This window comes from Oryctolagus cuniculus, chromosome 11 (genome assembly GCF_051225735.1).
Source record: "Oryctolagus cuniculus isolate XC-2025 breed Fujian yellow rabbit chromosome 11, ASM5122573v1, whole genome shotgun sequence".
NCBI classification, from domain to species: Eukaryota; Metazoa; Chordata; class Mammalia; order Lagomorpha; family Leporidae; genus Oryctolagus; species Oryctolagus cuniculus.
The window spans coordinates 85,976,085-85,997,458 of record NC_142877.1 but is presented as its reverse complement, the minus strand read 5'-3'; the positions used below and the strand labels follow the sequence as shown (position 1 = coordinate 85,997,458).

Genomic DNA, 21,374 nt, shown 5'->3' with positions numbered 1-21,374 from the left:
TTCTGAGAAATTCTGAGATATTCCATCACTCTAGTCTACACTGTGGGGCTGTGAGTATATATCAGATCTCCTCATTATACTCTTTAGTTTTCTTAACTTCTCTTTCATATTCCCCATTTTGCTTCTTTGCGTGGAATCCCTGGTAATCTGTTCAGATATATCTTTAACTTTACTGATATTCTCAGTTGTGACTTATCTGCTACTTAAGCATTCAGTCATGATTTCAATAACTTTTGCTGTCGAGATCATCCGATTATCTATTTCTGAAGTATTTCAGTCAAAGCCTATATTCCGCTTCCGGGGATTCTGGTAACTACAGTCTTTGCTTCTGCTGATTCTCATTCATGGTGATTACTTCACTGTGATCTTGTGAACTCTGTGCTTCTTTGGTCGCTTGGTCTTACTCTGAGGAATCCCCTAGACCTAAATTGGGATGCTCTTCTACAGATGGAATTTGTATCTATCTTTGGCAACAGCCAGAGAGTACTATTAATCTAAAACCAGCACATTTCCCTTTGAGTGTCTTGACCCAATCATGGGAGTTATAAGCAACGCTTCACCTTACTGGTGCAAGTGCGGGTTCATAAGGTGGAAGGCAAAGCTGCTATTGGACTCCATCCTGAGGACAACCCTGTTTCTATACGTGATCCACTACTTATGATTCCAATCTCCAGTTGGCAGTTTTCTATTACCTCCCGAACACTTCCCACCTTCGAGAACATGCTTCTTAGACCCTTCTTGAAAGCCCAACAGCATTTCAGAAGAACATAATTCTACTCTCTTCTAAGACCCTAGGCAAGAAAATCTCTGTACTCTGCTGCACTAGAAGACATTGACATTAAGACAATTTCAGAGTTGGCTTCTACATAATTTGAGGGTGAGGCATTAATGAAGAGTGAAGCGATAATTGTGGAGCCAGATCCTCTGTCAAAAACTATCTTAAACAATAGAGTAAAAAGGAAAATGAATCCTACTCTCAAAATGTTTTAAACTCAAGGTAAGAGAAGCAGTAGCAAATACAGATAAGCAACATAAACAAATCAAAACAGACAGCTAATGAAACATTTTGACATCTTCCTGGAATGCGATCCACTTTTGGAAGCACTGCACTTTGTGTAGCTTATAACTGAGAACAGCTACACAGGCCACAGTTTATTTATGCGAAGTATCAACCCACAGTTGATTGTTTCCTTTGAAGAACACTTATCACATGCATAACTGTTTTTGCATTGTTACACAAACTGTTTCTGATAATACACGCAAATTTCAATTTGATACTGTGTTTTCAGCAGAGCAACTCTACCACTTGCCAAGATAAAGTCTAATTTCACTCTCGCAAAATCAGAGGGGAGGGATTTGCCTTCCTGCATCTATCCTCTCCCTTTATCATTAAGCAGAAAATTACAGAGTAAGTCTTCGTTGAGCACAAGCACTGCTACTTCACAGACTAAATATATTTAATGTTCCTTTCTTTACCTAAAGATTAAAAAATAGCATACCTTCCCTGATACCATGAATGATGATAACACGGCGAAATGTGCTTATCTGCCTTGCTATTTATCCAAAATAAAATTTCTGCTCAATGTGGGCTCAGACATCCCCAAAGGTATTTGTGTGCCCTACGGGTGTAACACTGCCGAAAGTCCTTCCAGTGTCAAGGAGTCCGTGCTATCGGGTAAAACAAGACACCTACAGATTACTGCTTGTCAGTTGCAAGACTCTGGAATTTCCTTTATAATAACAACTTGCTACGTGCTTTCTGCATGTAATTTGCCTGGTGAAAATAGCAGTAGTGGGCTGTTAAACTTGAGCATGACAAATCCTTTTCACTCTCATGGAATTATTTGTTTAATGTGCATTATATACACAGGTCATAGATTTTCTTGTTTTGCTGTATCAATGGGTCAGAAAGTCTGTGTTTAATTAATTAGACTACAGGTTCTTTAAACTGGCTTTCTACTTTTACATTTTTCAAAAACACATCTATTTACGTGATATCACCTGATCCTCATAATCAACCCAAAGAGTCCTGGGCTCTGGAAGATTAAACTGTTCATAGCAACACATCTAGTAAGCACTGCTCTTAGGTACAAGACCCAGTGCTCCACATTCTTTTTTTTTTTTTTTTTTTTTTTTTGACAGGTAGAGTTATAAACAGTGAGAGACAGAGAAAGGTCTTCCTTCCGTTGGTTCACTCCCCAAATGGCCACTACGGCTGGCCAGGAGCCAGGTGCTTCTTCCTGGTCTCCCATTTGGGTGCAGGGGCCCAAGCACTTGGGCCATCTTCTACTGCTTTCCCAGGTCACAGCAGAGAGCAGGACTGGAAGAGGAGCAACCAGGACTAGAACCTAGTGCCCACATGGGATGCTGGCGCAGCAGGTGGAGGATTAACCAAGCGAGCCACGGCGCCGGCCCCTCCACATTCTATTTCTTCTTCTGTTTCCATTCCACTATTCAGATTTATTATGATGATGATTCTACGATTTTTCTATGTGCACTAAAACGTATTTGGGAGTACATGAAATCATTCTCAAATTAGCCTTCAGTTTTTACTTCATGCACTTTAAGGAGGAAAAGAAACCAATATTTTCATGGAGAAACATGAACATTTTATAATTATCCCATTGCTCAAAAATAGAATTCAAACTATAATTCTTGTACTATTTAAAAATAAAACTGTGGTGTCTATGATTAAGCAAACCAAAAATTCATTTGAAAGACTGTGTTCTAATAAGAAATGTCATGTGATAAATGCCTGTGTTATTGTGATTCATTTGATTTATAAGTTTACTTCTCATTTATCAGTTTCCTTGAAGTGAGGACTGACTAAAAATGTGATCAATATTGTTCATACCTTGCTGCTGAGGTACAAGGGAAATTAAAATTATGAAACATGAACTTCAGTGGTGCTAAATAGTCCAATAATAAAATAAATTTTTTAATCAATTAGAAGCATTCTGGATGTGCTATTAGTGCCATTCTTATTTTATAGAAGCTTGCAGAGGTAGTGGAATCTCCAGTGTTTATAGCTACTATAAGAGGAAAGATTATCTTATTTACAGTCTATTCTTGCTTATATTTGTTAATAAAAAATTGCATCAAGATAAGTAAAATACAGAATAGCCCCACACACATTATTTACTTTAGCAAGCATTAAAACAAGATTTTTTCTCCAAACTGTTTTACCTACATAATTACATTTTATTCAGACAGGTCATTCTTACTGAAAATAACAAAAGGAAGTCAGATTATGAACTTGTAGCCAAATGAAGAGAACACTTTTTCAAAGAATACCCAAAACCACACATATCTGTCCAACATGCAAATCCCATGATGATTCCCAACATGCAATAGTTCTGGATTAGCATTAGGAAGGCCAATGTGAGTTTCAAAAAGCTACTCAATATTGTCAAGTCATCTTGTTAAATGGAAGATAAAAACAAGAAAATGGTTACCCAGAGTTCCTTAAAAACTATCATGAGGAATAAGTAACAGAGTAAGTACATGTGGCATTTGAAAAACTGTCAAACTTCACAGAAATATTTCACAATTTTATAGTATGCTATTGAAATAAATGCTTTTATTTATATAAATAAAATAAATAAATTGATGCTTCTAGGTGGTACTTTCTTACTGGAATATGACTACATCAAGTGTTATAAATAAGAATAAGGTCACCCTAAACTGGAAGAAAGGCCACATTTTTAAAAGAAGTGTGAAAGAGGAGTTCTCTTTTGTGAATTCTCCTATCAAAGAACAACAATAGGCCTTTGGAGAATCTTTTCATTTGTCTTTGTCTTAAAAGGTATCGATGGAATCATAAACACCCTTGCATGTAAAATATACATAAACAAATTTCTTAGGCATGAAACTAAAAGTCTTGATTTTTGCGTTAAAGTTTTCCCCTAATGCTAGAGGACTTTAGACTCTGGGAGAAAGTAAACTATATTAATAATAGCAGAGGGAGAGTCAAAACAGCATATGCTTAAACTAGGGCTCTAAGTCAGAAGTGCAAATTTAAAATGCAAAGTGAGGAGACAGTGGATGTTGTGCAGTTAGAATTTTATTGCAGCAAAAAATTAAATCTTTCTCATTTGTTTGCCTATGGGGTGGTTTCTATTCAGTTCGAAAATTTTCATTGCTGTTATAAATCTTTACCATAAATGCCAAACAATAACACCTACTGCATAAGAAGGAATGAAATTAGGCTTTTAATCAAGAAATTAGGAGCTCCCTGGGACATAGTTGGGGAAGGATAATATCTCATATTTATCCTTCTGCAAAGTAGCAAAACATGAAGAAATGTCAAATCTTTAAAGGAGAATATTGGCATTAAGAAAATCTGATGATTATGAGGAAAAATCACTCTTTCTCAGCCTAAAATAGATCACTTTCTATCTCTCTCAATGTAACATACTAATTTTTTACAATTAAAAATAAAATGGAAATATACAGAGATGATATTCAGTATGGGTGTTCAAAGATGATTCCTGAAACCAAGGAGAGAAGGAAAAAAACCTTTGAACCCCAAGAAAATTTCAGTGGAATGAGGGTCAAGTGCATGGAATTATAGAACACGTTCATTCTGCATGAATGATGAGAGTGGCTGGGAGGCTGGGATGTACTGTGTGTGTGTGTGTGCGCGCACACACGCACAGGGAGAGGTGGAGAGGGACACCTTTGCTATGAAAGGCTCATTTTTTACATAGTTAGCTTCTGATAAACTTTGTTAGAAAAACGGCATGGTAAAAAAAAAACTGAAAAATAGCATCAGCAATGTGAAGTCAAAGAGTAGTTTTTAACATGAATCTATTTTTAAGGATTTATTCATTTAATTCGAAGGCAGTCTTTCTCTCTCTCTCTCTCTCTCTCTCTCTCTCTCTCTCACACACACACACACACACACACACATCTGCTGGCTCACCCCTGGAATGACCACAACAGCCGGGGCTGGGCCAAGCCAAAATCAGGAACCAGGAACTCCATTTGTGTATCACACAAGGGTGGTAGGGTCCAAATACTTGGGCCATCTTCCATTGCCTTCCTAGGTACAGTAGCAGCGTGCTGGATTGGAAGTGTAGCATCAGGGACACAATCGGCACTCTGATATGAGATGCCGGTATCACTGGCAGCAGCTTAACTGGCTAGGTTACAACATGGCCACCAAAGAGTATTTTTAATAGGAATTTGCAAAGCGATCTGTTCTTGTGACAGGACTGCAGAACAGATTTGACGGACTACAGACTTGAAGCAGAGGGAGCAGTTACAGCCCTCTTAAAATTTTTCCTGCAAGGAATTATGGAACTTGAAGCAATGGCCATGAAAAGAGAGATGAAGAAGATATATTACTGAGAACCATTTTTTGTCGTTATTTGACAGGATTTGATGAAGTGCTGGCTGAAGATGAGGGAAATGGAGAGAAAGTTAAAGGTAAGGCTAAGATTACTGATGTGGCCACTTGAACTGAAGGGAAATGTAATAAGCTATGTAAGGAATGCACAAGAGAGACATGCTATGGGATAGAAGGATGGAGTCACTTATTCTGAATATATATATATATATATATATATATATATATATATATATTCCCTTCTCTACCTAGAGCCAAACCATTCTCCTGTCTACAGCAGGAACTATTGTGATGGCCCATTAAACGGCCTCACTCCTTCCAGTTTTTCCTTTTAATCAGTTCTCCACAGAGCAGCCTCGGACATCTTTGGAAAATTTAAATGGAGGTATTTCACTCTCATGCTTATTTCATTCCACACTTAAAATGAAATCCAGAGGTATTCTCTCTCTCCAACCTCAGCTCCTCCCAAGTCTTCCTTTTGCCCCAAGTCAATTTCCATCTTTCCTTGGGTTTACTACACAAGTGATCCCTCCCCACAGTTTTGCATGGCTGGATCCTTGTCCTTTCTGTCCCATATTAAATCTCACCTTTTCAAAAAGCTAAAAAGTGATGATCACATGTGAAGTATGTCTCCCTCTTTATCATGTTTAATTTTCTTAAGTCTTTTGTTCTGCTTTCCTCATAGAGCCATCATTTGTTAATAGTGACTTTATCTCTCCGCCCTCAGAATAAAAATCCTTTTTGTAAGTAAAAAGCACTTTATTTACCTCTTTAACTGCTCACTACTAATGCTCAGAGCATTGCTGACACTGAACAGCTGGATATTCAATACATACCAGAATAGGAACTTCAAAAAATCCATGGAAAAGAGAATTAAAAGATAATCTTATTTCACAGAAAAACGTTTTTGAAGTCTACGCATATTCATATTTGTTAAATGAAAGAGTAGAAGCTGTGTTTGAGGTACCCAGTGGTACAACAATGTGGAGATAGAAAAAATGTAGTTTTGAGTCCAGGGGCTAAGATAAAACCCAGAGAAAGACTTGGAGGAATGAGGTATCCTGAATCAAGGACTGATGGACATCTTATATGAATCAGCCACCAGGTGTTTGTATGTGTGAGTGTATGTGTGTGCTCACCTCTGTTAAAGAATTGTTTTCCCATAATAATTTATTAGATACTTTCCAAGAAACAACAGCAAACTAAAACTCATCTCTCCTTGCCTCTCTTTAGGTACCCAGTAGTCTGCTTCTCCTAATCGGCAGAGGTGTAACCTCAGATGGAAAACCTACATTCACATACTCATTCGGCAAATATTTTTAAGCACTCATCATGGCCTAACACTGGGCGAGGGATTAAAAAAATGCAATGTTGAATTAAACCATCACAGACACTGCTCCCATGGAGCTCTTGTGAGGAAAATAAACAATCAAATAAGCACCTAACTCGATACAGATCAGCTATGATTATTAAGTGAAGTGTAGTGTGCAAATAGAGTTCAGGCAATGTTTTCCTAGAAAATGAACGCCAGTCTGATGTCAGAAGAGTTGGACTAAGCACGGTATGCTTAAGACACAGAGAGAAGCAGGTGGATGGGCACTCAGATAGTAAAGGAAAGAGAACTGAGACGGCTAAGATCGGCTAAGAACGTGAGACACACAGAGCCTCAAGGTCATGTGCAGGTTAGCGAACCAGGGAAGCCGGAGGTGCTGCTGTTCTCTGGGGGCTTCCTTTCTCACACTGCTAACACCACATGCTTGCTGGTGCATGCTGACAGCAAGCTTCCTCCAAGTGAGAGCAAACACACGATTCCAAACTGTGACGCTGCACTCCTCGAGATATATGCAGCACACATTTAAATAATCTGTGAATTTCCTGTAAAGGGAACTGAATAAAAACAACTTGTGTTGGTTCTAAGGGACACATCTTTGACATTTTCAAGGTTTTTCTCCTTATCACATACATATTCATGATATCAAATCTTTATAATAGTAAGAAGTCATCAGTTCTGACTTCAGATCTGGAAGCAGTCTTCAACTGAGCTGAAATTTCCATATCTAATACTGAAGAAGAAAGATCTTGTTAAGCAAATTAATATTGTGAAGAGGTATCCTGGAGGCATATTTAACCTACTTGCAAGGCCAACTACTTGATAATACATGGCTCACATGCAAATAGAAGCTACTAAACATAAATTAGTTTGTTCATCACAATGGTCTACTAAGGCTCAGAAACATATCATTAGCTAAGTCCCTGTGACAAAACTGCATTTCCATTCAAAATCACTCATTCACGCTATAAACCCTGTGCCTGGGAGATCCTTCCCCATTGCTGGCTATGGCATCTTCATCTTTCCCCAAGTTTCTCAATCTACAAAAAATTATCTTCTTCATTCCTCTCTTTCTCAATGATGTAACATGAAATCATCAGCCAATAGGGTTGGCCGTAGCTTAAATATCTATACAGGATCTTCCAATCTCTTGAATAATTTCTTTTTTTTTTTTTTAAATAAGCTTCTCATCTAACTGGCACTACTATGTCAAGTTTTCAAGTGTGAGGATCTCTTAATATTTCTCCATTGACTCTGGGTCTAGAACACGTGTTCTCTCCAGGGTTTATCCACTCATTTTAAAACCTCCATCACCAGCCCTGTGCTATTCCTGCATATTCAGTTGCCAGATAGGATTCTGAGATATCTAACAGTTAGCTATAGCCCATCATTTTTCTCATCAGATATATTTGTCTTTCAAGGTTCCCAAAATGAACAGTGGACCAGAATTTACATGGTCACCCATGTGGGACATTTCTCTCTCTTCCTTACCTCCTTGTCCCTACTAAGGAATGACTAAGCACTGCCCATTCAGTGTGCTAAATATTTCTCAAATATGTTCCTTATTCCCACCTCCTGCCTACCTACTTACCAATGCTGTAGTTCAGGTCTTTAACATTTCTCAGCTGGATGACTCATTTTGCTGTCACCAACCTTGCTTCCACAAAATTGAACCTCTACAATACAACTGGTACAAACTTCCCGAAACTGCACTCTCCTTTCTATGACTATTAAATAAGTTCCTTTCGCATAGCAGCTGAGGCTTCTGACAACCCTGCTGCAACTCTGCACGATCCGTTCTCTCTCCGTACCATTTGAGAGCTCAAACTTTCACTCTTCAAATAGAGAGCTGCTGTCATTTCCAGAACGCAGCGCACTACTGCTCCCACCTTCCTTCAAATGTGGAAATGCTCCCCACACTTAGTGATGCTTGGCTGAACCCTATTCCTTCAAGGCATTTTATTCTCCTCAGACACGTCCTCTGACATTTCAACCCCCGGGCTGCCCTGCCTGTCTCCAGTGCCCCCAGTGCACAAGAGAACACGGGATCTCCAGGACCACACTGTCTTTGGTAGGTGCACCTTTGTGATGAAGTATTCCTCTCCACAATACTTGTTGCTTCTTAAAGGCAGGGCCCGCAACAACTCCTCTCTCATGATTACTCCTTTGGCCCTGAAGAGATCCTGCCAATGGCACATTTCCTGCCTGAACTCAATTGGTCTGCAATAATCAAACCAATTTATTGGTGCTCCTGAAACTACTTCATACACATCCCAAACCATCTTGGATTATAAACGCTAAAAACTCAACAAAATAAAATTTTTCCACCGCTACATTGCTGAATTAACTATTCATCTTTTTGATTTCATATAATTTATCTTCAGAGAAGCCTTTCTTTACACAGCAAGGTCTACATTAAATCCCCCCATACAGTAGTCTCATAGCAACAAGTACACAGGGTTTTCGTACTTGCTATGTATTTTCATGATTATTGATTATTGATATCTGCTCCCAAGCTCCATGGTCCATAGAGGCAGGTATGCCTTTTTCACACGGAAGTCCCAACTTCCAGAAGAGTGTATTATTGGCACCCAGTTAAGTTTTTATTGGTTGAGTTAAAGGAAAGGATTTTATCTTTGCCTTTCAAACCTCAGATGACTTATAATTCTCTTTGCTCCTAGTTTGGGGAGCTTATTAGTCCTCTCTTCACTACCTAGACTTTAATTTACCTCCTCTGATGTTCAGCTGAGACAAACAGGAGAGTTTCCTCTACGGAGATTTAGCAGGTACAATTTGGCATAAAGTCATCTATCTCAATCTTTTGCTATCTTCTGGACTCTCCCAGAACTCTCAGGAAAAAAAAAAAAGCTGACAACTTATTCAACTTATTTAAGAAACAGAAGTTTGAAGTAAGGCTGTCAAAAATATTTTAGTGCTTTTTCTGCCTTGTTCTGTAGAATACATTTGGGAATTCATAGGAGATGCTGTCTCATTCACTGAAACTGGCAGTTTCAGTTCTCAGACACAAAGGAAATAGAAAAGTCTGAAACATCTAGAAGATTATGTTTTACTTTTTCCCTTTTCTATTTTTTTCCTTTCTGGTCAAGTTCAGACAAGGGCTGAAAATATAAAAATGTAATTTTTGAAACACAGTTTTATGGACGTGATGACAAGACATTTAGCTGTGCATTTTATGTTTGGAAGGCTTTCTTCTCTCATGTCTCATTACTCATTATCTTGAACTGTTGCACATGCTTCTAAGGTGGAATAGAATCCTAGAGAGGAGCAGGTGAACGTGTGCATGTATGCCTATGTGCAAACACACAGAGCGCGACATGTTGAGTGGGTAACAGGGTTTCTTGCAAGCTTCCTACAGGAGCATGTGGGGAACTTTTGGGGTAGACCAGGAACAGAGCTGTTCGAAGCACAGCAATACTTCAAAGGTGAACACAAGCTCAAAGGTGTCACTACATTATCACCACTAAGTCTTAAACCCGTTTTCAAACAGCTATTTGCATAACCACAGAAAGAAGAATGCTTTCCATTTTTAACTTTGCCGCTTGTTTATTTCTCAAGACAAGAGGCGTCCTGTAATTTCTGCCTGTCTCTTTACAGTTGCAGTCAATATACCTGACACCAGTTTGGAGATACCTGTTTGATAACGGGGCCCATGACAAAAGGTTCATTTTTAATCACCAGAGCAGCAAGAACATAGAAGCTACTTCTATTTAGGTGAACCGTGCCAAACCACCTGTGATCAACAGCCTTGTATTTAGACTAGAAAGCGTAAATAATGAAAATGATATAAGGATTATGTTGGAGTCTGCTGGTTGCTCCTCCAAAACAATCGGTTTTCCCTTCTTGCTGGGCATGCAGCTGCCGTCTACACGCTGTGTTTCCTAGTTTCTCTGGCTTCCAGATTTTGCTTCCTCGCTAACACAATCTGAGCAGAATGCAGGTGGGTAACTTGTACTTTTCCGTGTTCTGAGCACGTTAGGACAGGGCCATGTCTGCAATCCGTAGTGACAACGCAGGAGAGGCTGGGGCTCTGGGGGAGGGTAAAATGACAGTATGGAAGAAAGAGTACTTAGGTTTCACTGGAGCCTGCGTGCAGCTGCGTCTGGACTCTATGGAGGAGGGAACATGACAAAAACACATCCTCTGGGAACAGGCTCAATTATCACTTTGACACAGTGGCAGGCTTGAGGCCAGGATGACAGAGAAGGAGAGGGGTTCTTAAGCAATATATACATATATTTCAAAAGAAGGTGGAGAATTCCTGATTCTCCCTCCCCATTCCAACATTGGTACTTATTTTCTCACATATGCCCTTTCATTCTCTTGCTCAATGTGTGTATAAGCCAGGAGTTCTAACCCACAGTGATCAATCTACAACTTTCATGGTCATTAATCACACACACATATATTTCCAGCTGAAAGCTTATAAACAGGGTTTGTTCTTTTTAATAGCCATGCAAGAATCTCTATATGGCCTACATCTGCAGCATACATAACAAATTCCAGGAGAATTAAAACTCTAAATTGAAAATTAAAAACACAAAGCCTGGGGCTTGCACTGCGGTAGAGTTGGTTAAGCCACCACTTGTGACACTGGCATCCCAGGGATGCTGGTTGGAGTCCCAGCTGCTCCAATTCCAATCCATTGCTCTGCAAATGAGCCTGGGAAAGCAGAAGATGGTGGCCCAAACATCTGAGCCCCTGCCACCCATGTGAGAGACCCAGATAGAGGTTTAGGCTCTGGGGAAGACAGGCTTTGGCCTATCCCAGCCTTGGCTGCTGTGAACATCTGATCTCTCTGTCTCTCACTCTCTCACTCTGTGTCACTCTACTTTTCAAACAAATGGATAAAAAAATCTTTAAAGGCACACATACAACCAAAAAACTAACCCTTAGTGTGAAGGAAGCCTTCTTAAAGTAGATAGGGAGGTTAAATGCCATATTGGAAAGACAAATATCCTAAGAAGAAAATGTAATATAAAGTGGGTAAAATATGCAAAAGGCAAGCTTCACAGAAGAAAATAAACAAAAGATTAATATAAAAAAACATACAAAAAGATGTATTATCACAGTAGTAGCAAAAAGATGCAATCTGAAATAACAAGACAGCAATTTGTATTCACAACACAAATATAACAAAAGATGGATATCGCCAGATTCAGTAATTGTAATGACAGGAATTTTAATTGCTGTTGGTTTTTTGGAAAGTAATATAGCAATATAGACAACTATTACTAAAATTAGAAATATTCGGGTCTGGGGCTATGGCCGGGGCCAGTGCTGTGACGTACTGGGCTAAGACTCTGCCATCCCATATGGGTGTCAGTTCACGTCCTAGCTGCTTCTTTTCCAATCCAGCTCTCCATTATGGCCTGGGAAAGCAGTAAAAGATGGCCGAAGTGCTTGGGGCCCTGCACCCAAATGGGAGATCCAGAAGAAGCTCCTGGCTTCTGGCTTCAGATCTGTGCAGCTCCGGCCATTGCGACCATTGTGGGGGTGTTGAACCAGAGGATTAGAAGACCTTTCTCTCTGTCTCTAACTCTACCTCTCAAATAAATAAAATCTTTAAAAAATAGAAATATTCATTTTTTACTCAGAAATCATATAGTTAGTATTTTTTTAGAGGTGTAAAACAAAATGTGTAAGCAAATATTTAAAGGAGGCTTTCTTCAGCCATTTTTATAACAGCGGTTAGAGAAAGAAATAGCTCAGGTAAACCTTTAATGGGGTAAAATTTGATGAAAGGATGGCAATACTTTGGTGAAGTGTCCTTATTCTGTAATCACTCATTATTCCCCAGAACCTTACAATGCTCAGGTAAATGCTCACAACTGGTGTCACTTGACCACAGGGGAGTTTAAGAAGGGAACATGGGGCACAGCATGCTGGGAGAACTGCAGTGAAGGAAGATAGAAGTGGGACAGATGGGACTTCAGAGCGGAGGGTTTGCTGGCTGTGGTGATTACAGATCATCTGCTCACTTCAGCAGAACAGGGAGCAGGACTTTTGAGATACCCTGAAATTATGTCAGTGATAAAGTTCAGTCATGGAAATTTTTAAAGGTCTGTGGACTTAATCACAATCGTCTGAGGTTTGAGCATCCGGTTTGGCCACACGTATGTGATGATTTAGGAACAGTGTGTGGAGTCAGGCCCCAGAAGTCTCTAACAAATACCAGTTTAACTCGGGAGAGTAAGGTAACCAGAATCACATGTTAGAAGGATCACTGTGCAGCAGCCCTGGACATGGCCCTGAGAAGGAAGCAGACACATTGAGGAGTGGAAAAAAGGCTGCAGTGGCAGGGATGCAGAAGGGGAAGACGGAGTTGAGAAGTGAGAGACAGAACGCCAACCAAAATGGAGGAACTAGGGTTGCCGTACACACCCCTCGCCGCAGTGCCAGGATGGATGCTGGTGCCAGTTATCAAGTGTGGGAATTCAGAAGACGCGATGATGTTAGAGACCCACCTTCTCAAAAGAGGGTAACTGTCTGCAGGGACTTGTGCTATGTCAGCTACATGACTTTTAACGCATACCAGTGGAAACAGAACCTTCAATATTAAATTACAGCAAATGAGTTTTCTCTCTAAAGGGCATGAATCTGACACTCTTCGCAGGATGTGATGTTAGAAAAAAGCACTTTACTGATTGTATTTCATTTGATTTCTCCAACTGTAATTGGTTTCTTTCTTTTCTCCTTCACTCAGCACTTAGATTTAAGTAATGTCTTTGAGACACAAACTAAATCTTAGAAACTACATCTACATCTAATTTTCCCTTTCTAATGCTTCTGAAAATGAGATATCTTAATGTCACACTTAAAACACCTAAACCATGGTAACAATCTTACGGAATATTATGACTGCTCATAGCCTTTCTGACCTCATTATTAAAAATCTGGTGTGAAAATGAAGACAGAAAAAACACTAAATGTTGGAACAGGAAGAGGTTTTTATCTCTCTGTGTCTGCTATCCCGAATCAAACTGAGCCTGTGCTGATTGCAATCCTAGCATATACGCATTGAATCCTGCAAACATGGGTGGTAGAGACAGCATGTACAGAAGCACAAAACAGCAAGATAAAAATCTCCTTCTTTTTGCCATTATCAAATGAAACCCTTATTTTGCCTTGATTGAGTCAAGGTGTCTGATGGAAAATCCCAAGTTGTTCTGCCTACAGAAAGTGCCGCTCCCTTGCCCGCAAAGGAACGACACTGTTCGCAGCTTATTGGTCTTCAGTAGACTTTTAATGAGAAAATAACAGGGACAGAGAAAGAATGAAGGGAGGAGAGTGGACAGGAAAGCCCCCTCCTTCCTCAGCACACAGCTTATATACAAAATCCGGCCAATTGCAAGCGGGCTCAAGTCCATGCACGGAACACTCCAATCCGCTGTCTGTTCACGCAGTGTGCACGCATCCTCGGGCCAATCAGATGAGGTGTCACGCAGCAGGCAGGCTCACCGCGCGGTCCTCTGTGCCATCTTGTTGTTTACAACATTCTCAACTCCTCTGGAAAGTCCCGACCGTGGGAAGGCATTGCCCTAACCAAAACTAGCAACATTCGCCTTGTGATAAAGACACAGCAACAGCTATCAGACCGACCTTGACGTGGGGGCTCCATGGCTGCGCATCCCATGGAGCCCCACAAGAAAGGGTATGGCTTCTGAGATAGCAGCCTTTGGAACTTCAAGGACCTTCTTTCGCTCATCAGTAAATGATTCCTCAAATTGAAGTTCTCTTCAAGAGGCTATATAGGTCTTAAGGATTAACATATGACTTAGGCTTTTGTTCTAATTCCCTACCAAGATATCGTGCTGGATCAGATCAAGCTATTACTATTTGATTGCATTCTGGGTTCTTACTGTTCCCAAGTGATCACTCAGTTTGGCTAAAAGAGCATAAAAAAAATACAAAAACAAATTGTGCCACAGTATTGTGAATTAGTTATCTGAAACACCATAAAGCTAACAATAGCAATAAAACCACAAAGTTAATAAGTGCAATCATTATAGTGACTCTGAGTGCTCACTATGGGCCAGTTTTCTCAAATTTCTTAAGATTCATTTTTATTTATTTGAAAGGCAGAGTTACAGACAGAGGAGAGAGAGAGCAAGAAAGACAGAGAAAGAGAGAGAGAAGTTTTCCATCTGCTGGTTCTTCCATCTGCCGGTTCCCCTCTCAAATGGCTGCAAGGGCTAGGACTAGCCAGGACAAAACCAGGAGCCAGGTATCCCACTTGGGTGGCGGGGCCCAAGCACTTGTACCACCTTCTGCTGCTTTCCCAGGTGCACTAGCAGGGAGCTGGATCAGAAGCAGAGCATCTGGGAATGAAGCCAGTGTCCATATAGGAGGCCAGCACTGCAGGTGGCGGCATAATCCATTACTCCACATCACTGACCCCCTCAATTCATTCCTTCACTAACACTATGCAATGGATCTATAGTGAGGAAATCAAGTTAGTTCATACAAGGTAATACAGAATTTCAGGAGCTAAACCAGAAGACAAGCAAAACTTTTCCTGACATTTATAATACAGCACCAATGAACAGGTATTTCAGAAGAGCATAAGACATGTATATTAAGAAGGAATCCAACAGTTCATTATTATCCCTTTTACTTAAGAAATGGAGATTATACAGCTGACAGCAGCTAACACTTATTGTATATTTATTACGTTTTAGGCACTACTTCAAATGCTTAAAATCAATTTTCTGCTTGGACTCTCAAAACAATTGGAAGACTAAAGTGCCATCAGTGCCCGATTTGACAGATGAAGAAACTGAGACGTACTATGCTCAAGGTCACACAGAGTGGCTTGGCAGGAATTCAGTGACAGAAGGAAAGCCAATCAGGAACAGAAGGGTAGCCATCAAATCAGTGTCCCAAACTCTTGACTGCACATAACAATGGCCTGAGGAACTTGAATAACTAGGAAGCTGGCCTCTGTCCTTGACCAATTAAAATCAGAGTGTGTGGTGGAGCTGAGGTTTCAGTAGGTTACAGAAGCTCCCAGGTGATTCTAATTTGCAGCCCATGCTAAGAACCACTATATTACACACGGGCAAGACAACTATTTTTAGTCCCAACAAATAACATTTGTGCTCAAGGTCAGTGACACGAGGTAGATTTAAAAATCTGTAGTAAATAACGGAAAGAAAGCCACTCTCGCCCTTGGTGCGGTAGAAAATTTATAAGCATTGATTGTAAGTAAGAAAGAAAATTATAGATAACTTAAAGAAGTCCCAGAGTGGATGTAGAGTCTTGGGTTAATTTAATGAATGTCAAAGCTGACTTTCTTATCAGTTTTAATTGGATAGTAAATTCACCCTATTGTTTCCAGAAGCAGTTCAGGAGTACAATGTTTGGAGAGGCTTTGCAAGATAGTATTTTAATTGAGCTCAAACAGATGGTTCCTTTCTAAAATGTTAATTTCTTCCTGGGGTTCCATTTTTTTTTTTCATGGTACTTTTTGATCGACACAGAGGGCAATATTTTCAAGGCATAGAACATTAATCTGAACACATGTGAACACACATGCTGGATTATTTTAGGGGCAGAGTTTCAAACAAATGAAGTACCAAGGAAAATTTGGATGTAAAATACTTTGTAGCATGGCAAAAAACTTTACTACAATAAAAAAATACATGCCTTTTCTCTCCCAAATGAAAAGCTATGAGAAAAAGGTAAGACAGATAAAGAATAGCACTGGGTACAGCTTATCTGTCCAGGGAAGTCTGAATAAATACTTGTTTCATCAAAACATCCTCTCCAAGGCATAGTTATCAAAGGACACCACATTCCCGTATTCCCACCAACCTCCTTATATTAGGATTATTCAAATAAAGAAATGTACAGAGGAACTAACAACAAACATAAACTGGGGACGTGATTAAAAACTCTTCTGTTGATGAAGTCTTGATTCAATGATCTCATTAAAAACAAAACATTATAACCAACACCACATAGGAAGTGCAGTCAACCCTCTGACCTTGTGCCCTTTACCCAGTAGATTCACTACCAGGCCAGCCATGCGGAGGACAGCCAGGGAATCCAACTCAGTCTGGGAAGCAGGCCTGTTTAGCTAATTTTTAATTTTCACCTTGAAAATGATTCCCTAACCACAGCTAGGTTTCTTACAGTGCAGGCTATGTCTTTTTTATGACTATGCCTTTCTGTCATTCTCATGGTTTGACATGAAACCACTGTTTCATTCACACATAGGACAGGGATGCCTTGTTTCAGGGCACTGACAAACTTTCCCTCTTAGTGTGGGTGTCCTTCTCTTTTGTTTTTGTATTTTAAAGGTTTTATTTATTTGATAGGCAGGGAGAGAAAGAGACTGAAATATCAGTTCCATTTGCTTGTTCACACTCCAAATGCCTATCATCACTGGAAACCAGGAACTCAACCCAGGTTTCCTACATGGCTGGCAGGGACCTAATTACCTGAGCCATCACTGGTGCCTAGGAGTGTATGCACCAGCAGGGAGCTGGAACCGGAATCCAGAAGCAGGTAACAAACTGAGGCACTCCCACACAGGTCAGAAGTGTCCTAACCAGTAGGCTAAATGCCAACCACTGATCAGATGTTCCTGTCATTTCCTCTCCTTGTGTTCCCCTCCTAATGTGACTCCATAATCAAAGTGGGTCATCCACAGATAAAAGCACAGGAAAATACATTATAAATTACAAATTCTTGCCTTTTTCTCCCCTTGGCACATACAATCAACTAACGGGAAGGAACAGATTTTGGTTCATTAGCTATAGCATTAACATTGTTACACATGCTTACTTTTTTCAGTATCAAAATGTTTGCCATTTTTTAAAATAAAGAAATCTTATATAAAGCAAGTATCTCCTAAGAGGGAAAGACACTCTTCTAGAGTTAATTTTGTTTGCCAAGTTTCCAATAAAGTCACAGATCATTGTAAAATCAGCTTCTACATTTAGATTGCATTTTTAAGAGTAATATGACTCTACATACCATTAGGCCAAGCAAAGAAGCTCAAGAGTTACACTTTCTTCCTAGATAATATATTTTATTTAGAATATGCAGCTCTACAGCAGCTGTCCCTAAGGCTTATATCCATTTTTCTATTAGATTTGTTGTCACTTCTGCCATGAGCTGTGTTTCAGAATCTGAATTTATGAACCCTTAATAGAAGATTCAAGTATCTGAGTGATTCTGAATTTCTTGAGAGTATGAATTCATTTAAAATGAGAGGGGCTCCTACTTCACGGGGAGCACTGTCTCCTGTCAAACACAGGGTGACAGGGAGAACCCAAAGACACTGGGTACGCACGTCAGGGGTAGGGAGGATCCACACTCAGCAACAGTTAAAAGTCAACACTGTTCTTGAAACTCTTAAAAATCACTTGAATTTCTCTTGAAGTAAACCTTTAAGTACAGCCTCTCAATGTGTTCTTGGCAGTCAGATTTGTTGTGTTTGGGTTCCATTTCCAGCATTGTAAAAGATGGCTGTTTTGTGCTGAGCATCCCATGTTGTGGTTGGCTTGCACATAGAGGCCCGGGTTTACTGGGGAGAAGAGGATGTACACAACATGTTCAGATTCTCAAGCTCAGTACCACAACATACCCACGCTATGAAAGCACAGGAAGCCAGCACAGATACAGGACCCAAGGATATAAGGCAATGGACAGACTGGACATGACAACCAACGCCACAGAGAAAACACACAAGAGGATAAAAAGATAAGGCACAGTGTGGGTACAAAATCTTCCCACTGTAAAGTGTTATTTGAACAGGTATTTCAGATAGTGAGTCAGCAAGCCACACCGCTCTCTAAAGGGAAAGCCTGGCAGGTGGAAGAAACCGTGTGTCTAAACATCCTGAGGAAGGAGCATGTTGGAGCCTGAGACAGGCAGCGCCAGTTGGCTCACTGTCTATGCAGCCTGGCAAGTGGAGCTGACTTCTTTATTTAAAACCATCTTCTCCGGGCTAAGAATAGAGAGAGAAACTTGAAATTTAAAGCATTTAACATTTCCTATGGACCAAGCAGCATTTTAAATGCTTTGTTTTGTCTCACTGCCTTACCAAATCCTCTAGAGTAATGATTCTTATCTCTGTTTGTAGAATGCCCGAATGAATCTTAGGAGGGTCAGGCAGCAGGCTGAAGGTCCCAGCTTCAGAAGCAGGTGAAGTCATCTGATTTCTGTAGCCTAAACTGCTAAGCTCTGTTGCCTCCTAGCCAGTGGGATTTTAACATTACTCCACTGGCAGCTTACTGCAATACACTGCTTTTCCAAAACAGGTGATGTCACTGGAGCATGCTATTTATAGCTACACCAGTAAAGTGACACATCCTAAGTGCTCCACATGTCCGTGTACATTCAAGAAAGCAAAACTCAAGGTTTCTTAGTGAAATGCCAGTGTGGAGGTGGATAGCTATTTTATTGTAGCCATGACATAACAGAATATAGTACATGCTTCAATGCTCAATAAATCTGGATATAATTATTATACATGGAATTTATTTTATATCAGGATTTATACCTTTGTTACTCCTAAATACGTTATTAAAATTAACTTGATATATTGGAAGGTATAGTCTACACTGTCAAGAATCACAGAGTATATGCTCTATCATTTTATTCGGACCTTGAGTTCATAGTAGGCTTTCCCCACTTGTGATGATGAATTCCACTTTGATCGTCAAACTTCAGAGATGATGTGTAACATAACGTCCAGTACCGATCTGCTGACTGTGTCTGCCTTCATTAAGGGACCCTCAGTTGTTCTGAGGTCACTGACAGCTTTCGATCTTCCTGGAGCCTAATACATTCTAACACACTTTAAGTGATAAAGCACACCCATGTTTGAGGAGATAATACATTGCCATTAAAACAGAGTTGCAACTCAAACCAACTTGTAAAAACAACTGTCATTTGACATCTTCATGCTATACTTCCTACTATATAAACATCGTCAACACATTCAGCAACTTCAACCCGGATAAATGAGAGAAGTCCTAAGATCAGACAAGTTAATATTAAGGACTAAAAGTAAACATCATCAATTCTAAATTATTCAATAGACTTTGATATAATATTTTAATAATAAACTATGTTAAATAAGTTTAAAAACCTAGGACCTGTTTAGTGTATTTCTAAGTAGTTTTTTTTTTCTTTCTCAGAAATTTTGGAAAAATATATTTCTTCATTTGAAAGAAAGGGAGGAGTTATAGATAGAGAAAGAGAGTGCTCCCATCTGCTGGTTCACTCCCCAAAGGAACCAGGAGCTCATTTCAAATGTCCCAAGTGGCCAGAGGAACTCCATTACCTGAGCCAACACCAATGCCTCCCAGGATCTGCACTGGCAACAAACTGGAGGCACTCAGGTATGGGACCTGGGCATCTCAGCCAGAGCTCTAACTGCTAGGCTAAATGCCTGACCCTCAGAGGATGCTTTAAAGGTCAATGTACATTGTTTTACATTTAGGGAAAGTTTAGTTTCCTGTGCATTTAAATATTTTATAATGAAATCAAAATATGAATTTTCCCAAGTATATTCCCAAATGTATCATGCTAAACATATATATGTAGAAACTCTGATGTAACACGCTCACCTCGTTCCATCATAAACTTAATTTAATGCAGATAAATTCAGAAACAGAAAGTCTTCCCACAGAAACTACAAGGCAAGTAAGAAGTAACTAGCCTTCCCAAAATGAAACAATATTTTGTTAAGCAATTTAGCCTGCTTTAGTTTTTTCTTAGTACTTATTAAAGAAAAGGAAATAAGTTATCTTTGTTCGGAGCTGGCTGAAAAGCCCATGAGAGTATTTCAGGCATGGAAAGCCAAGACACTCTGGCAAAAGATCTCTGCGAGTAAGATCCCAGTGGAAAGAACAGGTCATCAAAGAAGGAGGTACCTTTCTCTGAAGGGAGGAGAGAACCTCCACTTTGACTATGACCTTGTCTAAACAAGATAAGAGTCGGAGAACTCAGAGGGCTTCCATAGCCTTGGAAACTCATGACTGGAGCATAGGGAGATTACTGATGCCATAGACAGGAGTGTCAATTGGTAAAGTCAACAACAGGAGTCACTGTGCACTTACTCCTCATGTAGGATCTCTATCCTTAATGTGCTGTACATTGAGATTTAATGCTATAACGAGTACTCAAACAATATATTTCACTTTGTGTTTCTATGGGGGTGCAAACTGTTAAAATCCTTACTTAATGCATACTAAACTGATCCTCTGTAAAAAAAAAAAAAAAAAAAGAAATTATCAATTCCCAACTTGACTCTCACTGGGATTAAACATGACAATAGGTCTGCTCTGATTTCATCATCATTTAAAAAAATCATCTATTATTTTTCACTTTATGTTTCTGTGTGGGAGCAAACTGTTGAAATCCATACTTAATGTATGCTAAGCTGATCTTCTGTATATTAAGATAATCGAAAATGAATCTTGATGTGAATGGAAGGGGAGAGGGAGTGGGAAAGGGGAGGGTTGTGGGTGGGAGGGACGGTATGGGGGGGAAGCCATTGTGGTCCATAGGTCGTACTTTGGAAATTTATATGCATTAAATAAAAGTTTAAAAAAAAAAAAAGAATATGAGAAACATTTTAATGTGATTTCATGAGTCAGTCTAGGGCAATTTAATCAATATGTTTCATGCCATACGAAATCATTTATGTGCAATGTT

At 39.7% G+C, this 21,374-nt stretch overlaps 1 protein-coding gene across 6 annotated transcripts in view; it reads right to left on the bottom strand.

The window, feature by feature from the left end:
- The window catches only part of TMTC2 (transmembrane O-mannosyltransferase targeting cadherins 2), a 447,603-nt gene that overhangs the window by 22,944 nt on the left and 403,285 nt on the right, over positions 1–21,374 (bottom strand). The window contains exon 13 of one of the 6 annotated variants that reach the window (XM_089307534.1): positions 12,582–18,234. The exons of the other annotated variants lie outside the window; for them this stretch is intronic. Within the exon in view, the coding sequence (XP_089163660.1) occupies positions 18,232–18,234 (3 nt within the window). The 3' untranslated portion in view covers positions 12,582–18,231. Of the gene's footprint in view, positions 1–12,581; positions 18,235–21,374 lie in introns of those variants that run through there. 6 annotated transcript variants of the gene reach the window in all.